Genomic DNA, 13,413 nt, shown 5'->3' with positions numbered 1-13,413 from the left:
ACCATTGCTGTAGAAAACGATATTACTGGATCACCTGTATTTTATCTCTATTTCATTAGTGTATTCAAATATTCAACAGAAGCACATACAGGACAATCAACAGGAATTTATTTTAAATATATTCATGTTCTTCTGTTAATGAAGGAACCTGGTATTAAACCAGGCCAAGCACATCCCTTCCTAACATATAGCTCTGGAGCATAATAAATAAAGCACTAATAAATAAACATAAATTTATTCTCAAAGCTAATAGTCTTCTGGAGTTGTTGTTTCTACCAAAACAGAATCATTGATTCCCTTATTAATAATTTATGTGTAAATATTTAGAAAATGAAAAGTACATTTTTATTTCTAATGACCTTAGAAAAGTTCACTGAATGTTATTATTAATCTGACTACAAAACTATGAAGACAATTTTGCTTTCTCATTAGGATTTGTAGATGTTTTAGACTCTTGTCTCAGTGGTCACCTAATGTTCAGCATCTGTGAAGGGATTTTGCAACGCCAGACAATTGCCAAACCCATCTGAGCTGACTGCAGAGCTCCTACAGACTGAGGCAGGTACTGTCCCACAAGTGATGGATGGGATTGGTGCAATGCTCTGCTTTGCCAGCCTTGCTGAGAAATCACAAGGTCCAGCTGGTGAAGAAATAAACAGAGGCGGTTCTCTTACAGGCAAAAATCTCCAAATACAGTTTCCTGGTAGCAAGAAGCTTTTGCATTCACTTCCTTAGGACAGCAGTTCTGTTTTCCCAGTGCCTCCCTCTGTACTTTTCCAAAGTATGTTATCTAAACAGCCAGATCCATACTCCATGTTCTTCTGCCTTGCTCCTCTATCTCAAATGAGTGGCATGTGGGTCCTGAAAAACAATCTGACATGTTTGGGTTTTTTTTAATAAGAAGTTACATAATAAGTAGCTTAGAATAAAATTTGGTACTCCCAGCAGTGCCATTCACACCCAAATCCCACAGATCTGAATTTTAGGTTTGATAATGATTACACAACTTGATCTGAAGTGACCTTAATATATGTCTAGGTCCTGAGAAGTTATTTATAAGCTGAGTCTGTTTAAGGCACTGTTACCCAAAAGCTGATTTTCCTGCATAAATCCCAGACTAATGATCCCATAAAAGCTTCTGCAGTCCAATCAGGTGATCAGGTCTTACTTTTAATTTTTTTTTCTCAATTAAAAAATATGTTGAGATACTTCCTGTGGTCCTTTGAATGGACTCTTGGCTGGTTTACATGAGAAATACACTGCCTTATATTTCATGTTCACATTTTTTCTTCCTTTCCTTTAGTAATTTTTTTAACTTCTTCATTTAACATTTCTTTCTTAACTGTGGTATTCTCCAGCACTGTTATTAATATTCCTACATATTGTCTCTCTCCTTCTTCCATTTCTGAATCCTTCTGACTTATTTGTTCAAACATTTGCACTTGTTCTGAGGGTAAGCAGGCATATAAATGCAGGTGACCACTATGACACTGATTTCAGCCTTGGCAGAAAAATGTCATTTCACATTATTCTCTACACACAACCAACCAATCCAGGAACAATCTGGCTTTGGCACACACAAACTGTAGGGATCAAACCAGCTGAAAAGTAGCCCCAGATCATGCCCTGGTATTTCCTTGATTATGTTACTCCCCTTGTATTTAAGAAAGAGCACGAGTCTGCCTCTACTAGAGGCTGCAGTAATGATTTTCATACTGTCAGCTTGATGTAACCAAGATGGCCTTCAGTGAACTAACAGCTCAGAGAAGCCACCCTGACAAATATCCTGTGAGAAAGACGCAGCTCAGCTATGGACCACAATGGTGTATGAACATCACTGTCATTCAAAGTCCTCCTCAGGATGTGAGGAAGGGACTGGAAGTGTCACCCAAGAGTGACATTTCCACAGTGATGTCCAGTGAGTTAAGTGTAGAATTTTGGGAATGTGCGCTTCTCTCTCCCTTCTCTTGAGCCTCTTTCCATTCCATGGTTTCACATAGGCATCTTATAGCCTGTTACACATAGGGAACAACCCTTTTGACCCATGTACATCAAAATACAATTTTTCTTTACTTCGGTTTCATTGCCAGTGTTCCATTTTCATGTCACCATTGCCAGCATTCCATTTTCATACGCCTGAAATCTCCATATTTATCACCACCAAATGACTATCGCTGCACATGACTTTTTGTTTATTTCAAAGTTCAGTGTAAGAAAGTCAAAACTGTTTTGTGTAGTTGCTCTATTAAATCTCTTTTTTGTATTTATCTGCTTGAGCATGGGCTTTTTGATACTCTGTCTCCAGGTAGTTCTCCTTTAGGTTTCTTTACTCTCAATAAGCCAGAGCCTAATATGTTACCACAGAGACACGATTCAGCTCAGATTGAAGGGCTCCTGTGGTTAACCTGCTTGGAGACACTAATTGTTTGTTTATTTCATAGATATGTCAATTAAAAATTCAGTTCACAGTCAAAAGGCTGCTTTGCACAGCACTACATCACTTACATCTCCTGTAAGGTCTTGATAAGAACTGAAAGGCAAAGCTGCACCTGAGGACACATTGGGGTGCATACAGCAGGCATACACTCTGTGTGGCAAAATTCCCATTTAGGAGGTTGACCCAAACACTAGCAAAATCAATGGCTGTAACTCAGAGCAAATTCAGGTACAGAATCACTGGTTTTTCACAGGTAAGTTTTAAAAACTTCCTTTCACTTCAGAATTTGGTCTCTCCAGACAAGCCTTAGGTATTTTTCATAGCAAAAAAAAAAAAAAAAAAAACCAAAACCTGCAAAGTTTGGATACCCAGCTCAAGGAGCAGGTGAGAACATATCACAGCCCCAGTTTGCCCTTCATGCACTTTTTTTTTACTTTTATTTCCTTGTGAATCTCAGGTAGAGGCAAGAGAAAGAAAAAGAGTTGGGTGTGCCTGTGGCTCGTTCTTCTAGGGACTGTGGAAACACTCCTGTGAAACTGTGGCCAAACATTTGTTCCATTATTAAACTGACTGCTCTACTTTATATTTAAACATAAATTAGACCTCCCAGGGATCTTTGTTTCTCCTCCAAGCCACAGAAAGGAAAATCCCAGGGTAAACAGGCATTTCTGAGAACAACCAATACAAAAACCAGGAAAGTCAATGGAATACTTTGAATCAGATTTTGATGTAATTTTTCCTTGAATGAGGTCAGATTTCACAGCTTTGAGAAACTTTTTGTCATTCTCTTTAATATGATTCTTCTAACACCTTCCCTTTCTTTCCTACTACCCCCATCCAAACATGCTCTGGCTGGCAGCTCAGTTGTACTCATGGCTTAGTTCCTTCCTCCTCACTGTCAAATTGTTTCCTTCCCTTTCTGAAATTGCACCAAGGACTACTTACCATTGTATTATAATGTAACTAAAGCATTTAACATATGGAGGGGCGGGAAAATAAAAGTTTGCATTAAAAAATAATTATACATGTAATATATGTAGGCAGAGATATATCTGTATCTGCTCATTATTTAAACCTCGGGAGTTAAGACAGGAATTTTTAATGGTCCAGTGGTCAATGTTAGAATGCCAGTCTTTGTAAAGTGTAGAGGGCCAGATCCCAAGAAGCAGTGAGCACTCTTGATGGTTATTGATGTTGATAGTTGCTGCTAGTGCTCAGTACAGGCAATGACCTTCATCAGGCTACATCATGGAATAAAACACTAATTTAAACAAGCCTGGAAATGCTGTGTGCAACTTGCTCTCTATTAATTTTTTCATTGTCTCATCTCTTGCATTCTCTTGGACACACTGGAATACAGCTTTGGACAGTGAGCCACAAAACATTCTGCTTTCCCCTTTTTAAGTAGAGAGGTTTAACCTTGTCTGGAGTATCTGTCCTTTCTCTGCACTATTTGTTCTGCCCAAATGGCCAATTCCTCCTTTCACAAGAAACACTTTGTTCAGAATTAAACCTGACTATCCTGTCAGTTCTGTGGTAAGGAAGCAGAGATGTGAAGGGTCAATTTATTCCCAGTAATTCTGACATGTAGCATAGTGTCTTCTGCAAAGATGCAGAAGAGAGACACAGAGAAGAATATGATGCTGCCTCTCACAAAATTACTCTCACAAATTACTTATTTTTATCCTGTGCAAGAGGAGCATCTGCTTTCAACCTGATTGTGCACACACAGACTTCTTGTTATCACGTGTAAAAGGAGATATCTTCAGCTATATAATTTGTCTATTCTACTTGTAACAGTTTCAAAATGACAAAAAATACTTTCTTCATTCTGAAAAAAGAATTTGAGATGCTGCACAAAAAGCAACAATAAACTGAAAATTTTGCAGAAGTCAACCTACTTTGTCACAACTGAAGAGGGCAACCTAATACCATCTCACTGTTCCTGTGTCCACTGTCCTATCCATAAACCCCTCATCAAAACAGAGCATAGAACCGTGCCAACAAGGCTAAAGAGGATGGAGAATTTATATCCAGAAATCTTTTCAAAGCTAGGAGTGTCACACATAATATCTTTCTTTTCTTTCTCCTTCTTTCACATTTTTATTTCTGTTTAGATATGATAATAATTGCTGAATCACCGCTACTAGGGTTTTTTTTTTATTATTAGTGGTAGTGGTGGTTTTGGTGGACGGTTGGTTGCTTGCTTTTTTAAAACATTGGACAATTTGTATTCTTTTTAAGACAACTTATCTCTGTTGAGCACTGGGGGAAGAAGCAGGTGCAGGGGAAGAAGCAGGTGAATTGCCACAAGAGCAACAGAGGCATCTGCTGTCCTCAAGCACCCCAAGCTCTAGGAAGATGTAGAGATAGCTTAAACAGTTCAAAGGCAGAGATTCCCTCCTCCACAGCAAATCACTGTGATTTCCTGTTCTGCATTGTGTCCATGTGGTCTAACTTAATGAGGAAACAGCACTAACACAGTCTTCTCAAATTTGACATTCATTAAGAGCTTTCCAACACATAGATTTTCAGGGGCTATTATATTTATTAGCTAATGTGGAGACACACAAATTTTGTAGAAAATTATATTTTAACCAAGTAGGATTCGTTTCTGTTGAATACTAAATAGATTCCAATAGAATTGACTCCAGAGCAGTACCTAAGTATGGTTCTCACCAGCAGACTGGAAGATAAAATCATGGCTAACTGCCAGAATTCATATACTGGAAGAGTAAGAAATGCTGAAGTGACGAAAGAGAGAAGCACTTATATATATTTAACTCTGACACACTTCATTTTCCTGAAGTACTGAAGTAGTCCCAAATCCTGTGAAAGTGCTGAGCAAGAAAATGGGTAGTGCAGCAGATTTAACACACTGTCCACACTACTACAGCCCAACAGTGATATGGATGCAGTCTGATGGATATATGACACAGCAGAGAGGATGCAGGATCACAGCTGTTTCTACCCAAGCGGTTCACTAGCAATATTTTGCTGGTGGAACAAACACAACTCTTCACTCAGCATTTTGAACTGTGCTCATAAGTAACTTGTATAAAAATAAGTACCAGAAAAGTCTGCTAGAATGTTTTTAGCTTTCACTTCTCAGCTGTGATTTTAAAATTCCTACAGGACAAGCTTGGAAGAAAGTAAATTAGTCATTGTTAGTACCAAAAGAATTACACATGTTCACTTCTAATTGAAACATTTATCAATGATTACAACTATTGCTGTTGTGGTGCCAAGCAATAGGATGAGAGGCAATGGGCAGAAATTGATACACAGGAAGTTCCACCTGAATTAATTTTGTAAGAAATCAGGACATCTTTCTCATGTCATCAAAACTTCTCCACATGCCATTTAGTGCTACATAAGCACCTTAGGAGCAATCCAACCCCACTAAAGCCAGAAGCAAGTTTTTTTATCAGCAGATAAGATTTAGACAAGATTATTGCCCAATTATCAGACAAGCAATCTAAAAACACATTTGCCTTTTACCTTATAACAGCCAGATCTTTCAGTCTTGACATTGCCAAAAGTTTGGGCATTCAAGGACACCTGGGTTTTATTTACTTCTTCATTAATTTACTATACTTTTTAATGGTATATCCACTTCTCTGACCACATTAACTTCATCTGTAAGCCATTGAAGTCTGAGATCACATGTATTCTGCTGGAAATTACCTTTTGCTTAAGATGTGACTCCTCAAAACAGAAACCACTCAAGAGAGACCTTCACCATGCTCTGAGTGAGGTAATCTGGCTTATGAGATGATGAAGCTGTTACTGATCCAGGCAGGCTCCATTAATAGATGGGAGATTGTCTGCAAGAATAAAGGTTTGCTGTGCAGACTTCAAAGCCACTACCTCAGCTGATTGACCCCACTCCATAAAAATTATGTTACATGGTGATGATACATCCTCAGAGGCCAACTGAATATATGGGGAAGAAAAAAAAAAAAGCTGCTTACCAAACCTCCCATCTCCTTCTTCCAGGAATTTACAAGAATACAATCCAAACTCAGCGTCAACTCAAAACATGAGAAAATTCAATACAGAAATAAGTATTTGTGAAAAGCATCCCTGGGAAAGAACCTCAAACCAAATAATGCATGGAAAGTCTACAAACACAAAAGTGGTTCAAAATACTTCAGCTTTGAGAGGACAACTGTTATTCAAACAGATAGAGCAAGAAATATTAACTGGAGCCTGACACAGATTCGGTCTCTTGCAAGGATGATAAGGCTATATTCTAAAGAGATTGGACACCTTTCCTTCCTCAGTTTACCCCAAATGTCATCAGTCTACTTACGTACACATCAAACCCACCGCAGTCAGACTGTAGAAGTTTATATAACTAAATTGTGATGTTCTTTCTCCCAAATAACTAAACGCAGCTGTCAGTTAAAATTACTAATACTTAATAAGTATTTTTATAGGAGTGTAATAAAGTTTATGCATGCTAGCATTTAGGGATGAAGTTTCAGAATTGGATATAGCATAACAGTTTTTTCCACTTTTCTCCAAGAAAGTATTTTTCCCCGAACCAGTTGGGGGTAGGAGCCAATTGAATCTGCCTTCTAGAGGAACCCCTTTGGGGATTCTCTCCCACATTTGTCCTGAACCAGGACACATGATAATAATTTACCTCTTTCTTAAATGCAGCCCAAATTCCAGGAGTGCTGAATATCCACTGGCATACCTTTATCTGGAAGCAATTGACTTCTCTTCTAAAATTCTCAAGTTGATCCAGAAATTCCCAACAAAAGAGGCAGGCCTCCCCTGTCTGACACAACCACATTGCAAATGAGGTGTGGAGTGCAGCACAGTCCATGCTGGCTCTGCAAAACGGGTACTTTGGCACTAAGTGTTTAAATCTGGAGACTGAAGATGCAGCAGACGCAGCTCCCTCAGCCAGGAGCAGCTGGACCCAATGAGGCAGGGAATATGACCCATTTTCTGAAGTATGGCTCATACACAGCAACTGAAAGCCACAGCCCCAGGCTGTATTGAAAGTAACATTTAGATTAGAGTGGAATGGTGTTTCAGAAGTCTCAAATGTATGGTTCTTTGGCCACACTTTTATTTTCAAAGGCCTGTGGGGAGTGCAAGTGGTACAGACCCAGGAAGGATAAAGTATAAGGATCCCAAGCTATGAGGAAGACAAAAATGATCACTTGAGGACATCGATCCAGTAAATAAATTTATAATACATTAACATGTGGCAATTAACAGCTGGGAAGCTACATCAAAAAATACTCAGCACCATCAAGGTTTTCTACTGAACAATCCCAAATCCACCTGCTCATGCAGCATAGATGGCAAAAGCTTGGCATTTCACTCCTATTGCCTTGTATTCAGAGTTACTTGCTCAATAATAGGGCATACATCTTAATTATATAGCTCTTTAAAACTGCTGTAACAAAAGGGGTTTTGGGGTTCTTTTTTTTTTTGGGGGGGGGGGGGGGTAGGGAGCGGGGAAGGGGAAATATGTGCAGCTCCATTAAAGGTCACGAAATCACACCAGTTGAAGATGTGCCCTGCACTGCAGCCACTAACTATGAATTAAGCCCAGGAATGGAGTAACTCTGTGCTAATGAGGCAATTAGCCTCTTCTAGCGCTGCTTCTGTTGGCAGTTCCACTGCTGATTTTCTGAAGCCAGCTGCTTTTTATCCCCAGCACTATAAAATTCTAAACCTACTACAGATGGATAGTGATGGTATGTCTTGCAGGGAATAGAAAAGTTGTGTAAACCATCTATTATCACTTAGGTCTCAAAAGGTTCGTTTAAACTTCATAGGACAAGAATTTGTTATTTATATGCAAACTGGGCTTATCCTCTTCCTTCTATGTTATTTAACACACCGTTAATATATATTCTCATGTCTGTGAACAAGAAAAGTAAATACAACAGCTGACCAGATATGCACTGCATTTTTATTAATTTAATCGTAGCTTCCCAGGCTTATCAAAAAGATATATGTATTTCAAGGATTTGATATTTTAGAACTTTACATAATACTCACACTCTCACAAATCCCTCTGACTTTTATATACACAAAGCCAATGAAAAACTATAGCCAATGAAATTAAGATAATGTATTTGTGAGAGCTAACACATAAAACTTCACCTGCACCTGAGAAACAAATTAAATTATTTTTAAAAAAAAAGTAAAAAATACTGTCCAAAATCTGTCCTGTCATTTGCTCCTAAATACAAACATCAAATGACAGAATATGCAGAGCTTGTTTGGTACACAGTTTTTTGCCCATTAATAACTCTACTCCCAACTAAGGAGCACTGGGACCATGCTTGCTCCCAGTTCTGCAGCATGCACTCTACCAGTGTACAGTCAAGTACAATTTTAGACATAGTGTCTATGTCTCTTTTATAGGACTTCAAGAATAGGGAGCAATGTGACAAACTTCTGGCATCTGAAGAACAAAGACTAGACTTTCTACCAAGAGGATATTTCTCATAAAAGATGCCCTGAACCTTGTTTTATAAAAAGGTTTATTTCTCAATAGAAAAGTAAGTTTTAAAACACAATTATTTGCTAACAGCAATATAAAACTCTACAGTTTTAACTTCATAAAAGTTTAACAAAACATAAATATTGTCTACCACTTACATTCCTATATACAGACCTTGAATTAGCTAGTTAAATAGTTAATAACTCAAAAATGAATGGCACACAACTACAAGATTCAAGTTCCATGTCGCACTGCACAATCACAGTAACACAAGGAAGAGCTTAAAATTCTCAGTCACTGGATTCTGCTTTGTTCTCTTTATAGCTATATTCCTCTTCTCTCTGCAATAATGCACCAGTTTCCATGGTCATAGCAGGACGAAAGTATCTGAAGCTCAGGCACATTCTCTTCCACCAGAGAACTCAGCTCCCCTTCCCGAAAAACATGGTAATAACGCATGAAGGCCTTTGCATCCAACATGGCATCAGTTTGGTCTCCAACAGACACTGCTGAATCCAAAGCTGAGTCAGTGGAGTCAGTTGTTGAAGTTCTTTTGAAAAACTTGCAGGTATCAGACTTTCCAGCACCATCTTTATTACAACCACAAATGCAGTCCCTGTCTTCCACTGGGCCATTTATAAATGGAGCTTTGTCCCCCTTGCTCTGAGCTACACTTTGGTGTCCTCCATTTAAACTTAAATCCTTCAGTGCATCTGCGGCTGGTGACCACTGTGGTTTTTTGAGAGACAGGCTTTCCACAAACACATCATCATCATCATCTAAACTCTGTTCATTTAACAGTGCCCCATGGTGACCTAAATCCAAACTGCAGTGTCGTGAATGTTGAACGGGTACGGCACTGTTGGCCCACACTCCTTCATTTTTCAGGTGCTTCATTTTGTCACTTTGCTTTCTCAGGGCTGATTCATCAAGGGATCTGGAGAAAAACCATGAGCGGAAAGATCTTCCTAAAGCACTGTAAAATCTGTTTTCTTCCTCAGAAATTTTCATGCAGCAGGCTCTGGGTAAGCAATGGTCCATATTGCGGGGATGTTTTGAATCAGTTTCTGGCTGCAGATTGTTTTGGTAGCTGCACTCAGAGATGACAAGCTGTGCAGGATGTATGTTTTGGCCTTTTGCAGTATGGACAAACTCACCCTTATCTCCAGATTGATTTGATTCTGAAAAATGGCGTGAGCACAAGGCCTTATTCCATGGAACAAATACATCTTGTTTCTCAAAGCGACGATTCTTTTGCTCCATAGCCCAAACATAAATCATTATTTGGCCTCCAGGTGTCAATATCCTTGCCATTTCCTTTATTGCTTTGATTCTCCTTTGTTTAGTTGAGAAATGATGTATCACTGTGAAAAGAGAAAGGTATTATGTACTGAATATTAGTAAAGACAAAGCATTTTCACCTTCAACCTGTTCTACATGTTCAATCATTTCAGTTGCCTCATTCCGAATTATCACTTGCTGCAAGTCAGCAACAGTGCTGAATTTATAGGTACCACAATGGAAGTTTACCTCAGACTGCTCTCTTTTATGATTATGTTCAATAGATAAAAATAGGAAAATCTGGAAGAAGGAAATTCATCTCATCCAAAACAGGATTCAAGAGAAGTCAGGCATATAAGTTGAAGGTTTCTGTTTCTCTGCATAACCCATAACACATTATAACATGGCAAGCTTTCATTTAAATGCCTAGACTTTAGGTAAGTTAGATAGTATCAAGTTGACTTTAGTTTTTGGCACAATTTTCAAACTTATCTTACTGAAAACAGAAAATCTTTTCACCATATAACAAATACAGCAAAATGTAACATCAATAAAAAGATACTTTGAACTTTTATATCAGCACACTTGGAAAAGATGTAGTGAGAAAATATTCACCATTGCTTTAATTTTGTCAAATTAAATTTAATTTTTTGTAAAAAACAATGTCTACCTTGCATGTCTCAACATTTTATATTTTTTTTTTACATTATGTTATGCTAGTAAAAAATAAAGTCAAATTTAAAATAAAAATTTTGATCACAATATTTTGATTTTCTTTCCAGGACAATTTCCACATTTTCAAATTTCACCCCAGTGTGAAATGACACTACATTTCAAGATTTCTACATTATTTCTATCTTCCTATTCACCTGGAGTACAAATGAGCTAATTTTTACAGTCAGAGAATATCTAAGAGAACTATTTTCTCTCTAAACTCTCAGAGGAATTAATTGTACTGAGCTTGGACACATTGGTCGTGTTTTTCTATACGTCATCAGTACTAGATTTGATTCAGTGATGTGAAGAGGACTGATTCCATAATTTGTTTCAAGTGGACTTGGAGCCAACCACTTCTACATGAAAAACAGTCAATCTACCCACAGAACAGAAGGTAACAGAGTATGTTCTTACTTGAAGACATTTCTCTATAAATTCAGAAAAAAATGATTATATATGTGCTGCTTGACAGTAGCCAATTCTAGGTGTAGAAACAGTGTTAGTTCAACACTGCAGTTATGAAAAGTGCATCCAACTAGCCTTTTCTTTATTCAAAACAATGATTAAACTACCAAGGGGGGGAAAATGTAGCTTTATTATCACAAGCCAAGAAAAGCATTCTTGGCAGTTAATATTAACAAGACTCTCACAAGCTGCTGAGAATACAAAATAGACAACTCTGAGAAGAGTTTCCCATCTATGTAGTCAGTGTTTGTTTCCAGGCTTTGTTTTGTACTCCTGACTCCAAGGAATTTTTTCTCAAACTTTGAAAAAAAAAAATTAATTTTTTTTTTTTTTTTTGCACAGAATAGGGAGAAGGGAACTGATATTTTCTTATACTGGAGTTAGGCATATATCACCACAGAACCTCCTGCAAAATTTTATCAAAACTGACAGACACAGCATACACATACAAGCTTAATTTACCAGAAAGAAATGACAATCAACCAACAGAATCTGTGCAAACTCTTTAATGGGTTAAATATTCCATCTGGTTAGAATCATTCTGGTGGTTCTGCAGAAAAATCAATCCTATAAACACGATTATATCAGCAAATCCAAGAAGTGTACTTGACTAAGTACATAAATACTTGTTTTTCTCTGTAATAGGATGAAAACCACTTTATTTAGAATTAGATGAACATAGGCATACCATGTCTCTATTCAAGAGAGATTAAAATCTGTTATTGTTAAATGTACTGAAATAGCATGTGAACTTTTAAACTTGTCAGGCTTAGAATTGATATAAACACTAGACAGGTATGCTATCCTTCCGAGTCAGCTGATCTGATTAGCACTGAAATGATGCTACGAGACCGAAAATGTGAGTAGGGGCTCCCTGGTTAACTAGCCAACATGAAAGCAAAGCCATATGATTACTGCTTGTGTATTAGTCAGCCTTTCCTTCCACCTGTTTATGTGAAAGATACATTTTAAAATAAATTTCTATCACATTTCAAGTAGTTTGTTGATTGCTATCAATATTAATTATCATGCTTTGTACTTTTGCTGATGAATTAAAAATCCCTCAAAGAAGCTCAGTCAAGACTAGAGCTAAAAATGTAGACTGTAACTGGTTACTCTTTTTTATCTACACTTTGCAAATTATGTTTCTCAAACTACGAGTAGCATTTTCAAAAATAGAGGTCCGAAGAGTTAAGATGCAGAGATGCTCTGGTCATTTTAGACAACAAGCGCTTTTATGAATCTGAGTTCTTATGACTAAGAGAAATCTGAATTCATAACACCTAGTAGTTAATGTGAGCTCCAAGTTCTGCCATTAAGTTTTCATTTCAATGTATTTGCTGATCAAAACAGATGCTATGGAGAAACCAAGAGTTTGTCTTGAGCACCTAATCTGTTTCAGCTTTAAGCAGCCATGTTTAGATTAGTTTTCACTTGTTTACAATGCATGCTGGAAGGAAATCTCTACCACATATAAACAAACAAGTGATATGCATATTTCCTTGGTCAACAGTGCCTCTTGCGTAATGGGAGTTTTGTTTATTCATGTTGACTAAATTAATTTAAGTTATATCTCCTGTAATTCTAAGGAACTGTTTCGAAACAATTACCTGAAATAAAGCCACATGGAAAGAAAAGAACACTCAGAAATTCTCATTTGCTAGGGCCAGAATGCAGGTATGTTGTCTTACCTCCAATTGAAATGACTGCATTGAAGCACTGATCCCTAAAGGGAAGGTTAAGGTTGTCACACACCAGAACTTCATCACCTTTCTTCCTTGCAATTTCTACCAGTCCTTCACAGTAATCACAGCCCAGATTATACACTTGACTGTTGACACTGAGATACTTTCCAGTTCCACAACCTAAAGAAAAGGATACTAGGTCAGAAGTCGTATATTCCAAACATTTGCTCTCCCTCCCAAAGCAGTGAAAATAATATGCAGGCTTTCCTAATTCTAAATTTTCCTGAAAAACAAGAAGGTTTGTGCTGACTAGCCTAACTGCTGTTCATTTGGCCTGTTGAAATTGTATG

At 37.6% G+C, this 13,413-nt stretch overlaps 1 protein-coding gene across 5 annotated transcripts in view; it reads right to left on the bottom strand.

The window, feature by feature from the left end:
• Positions 1-7,630: 7,630 nt before the first annotated feature.
• TRMT9B (tRNA methyltransferase 9B (putative)) overlaps positions 7,631-13,413 on the bottom strand; it is a 114,066-nt gene continuing 108,283 nt past the window's right edge. For all 5 annotated transcript variants that reach the window (XM_053941258.1, XM_053941259.1, XM_053941260.1 and 2 more), the window contains 2 exons: positions 13,070-13,243; positions 7,631-10,279 (listed from right to left, as the gene is read on the bottom strand). In XM_053941258.1, the coding sequence (XP_053797233.1) occupies positions 9,240-10,279; positions 13,070-13,243 (1,214 nt within the window). In that variant the 3' untranslated portion in view covers positions 7,631-9,239. The remainder of the gene's footprint in view (positions 10,280-13,069; positions 13,244-13,413) is intronic.

Source organism: Vidua chalybeata, chromosome 4, assembly GCF_026979565.1.
Source record: "Vidua chalybeata isolate OUT-0048 chromosome 4, bVidCha1 merged haplotype, whole genome shotgun sequence".
Lineage (NCBI taxonomy): Eukaryota > Metazoa > Chordata > Aves > Passeriformes > Viduidae > Vidua > Vidua chalybeata.
This window is presented reverse-complemented; position numbering and strand designations above follow the sequence as displayed.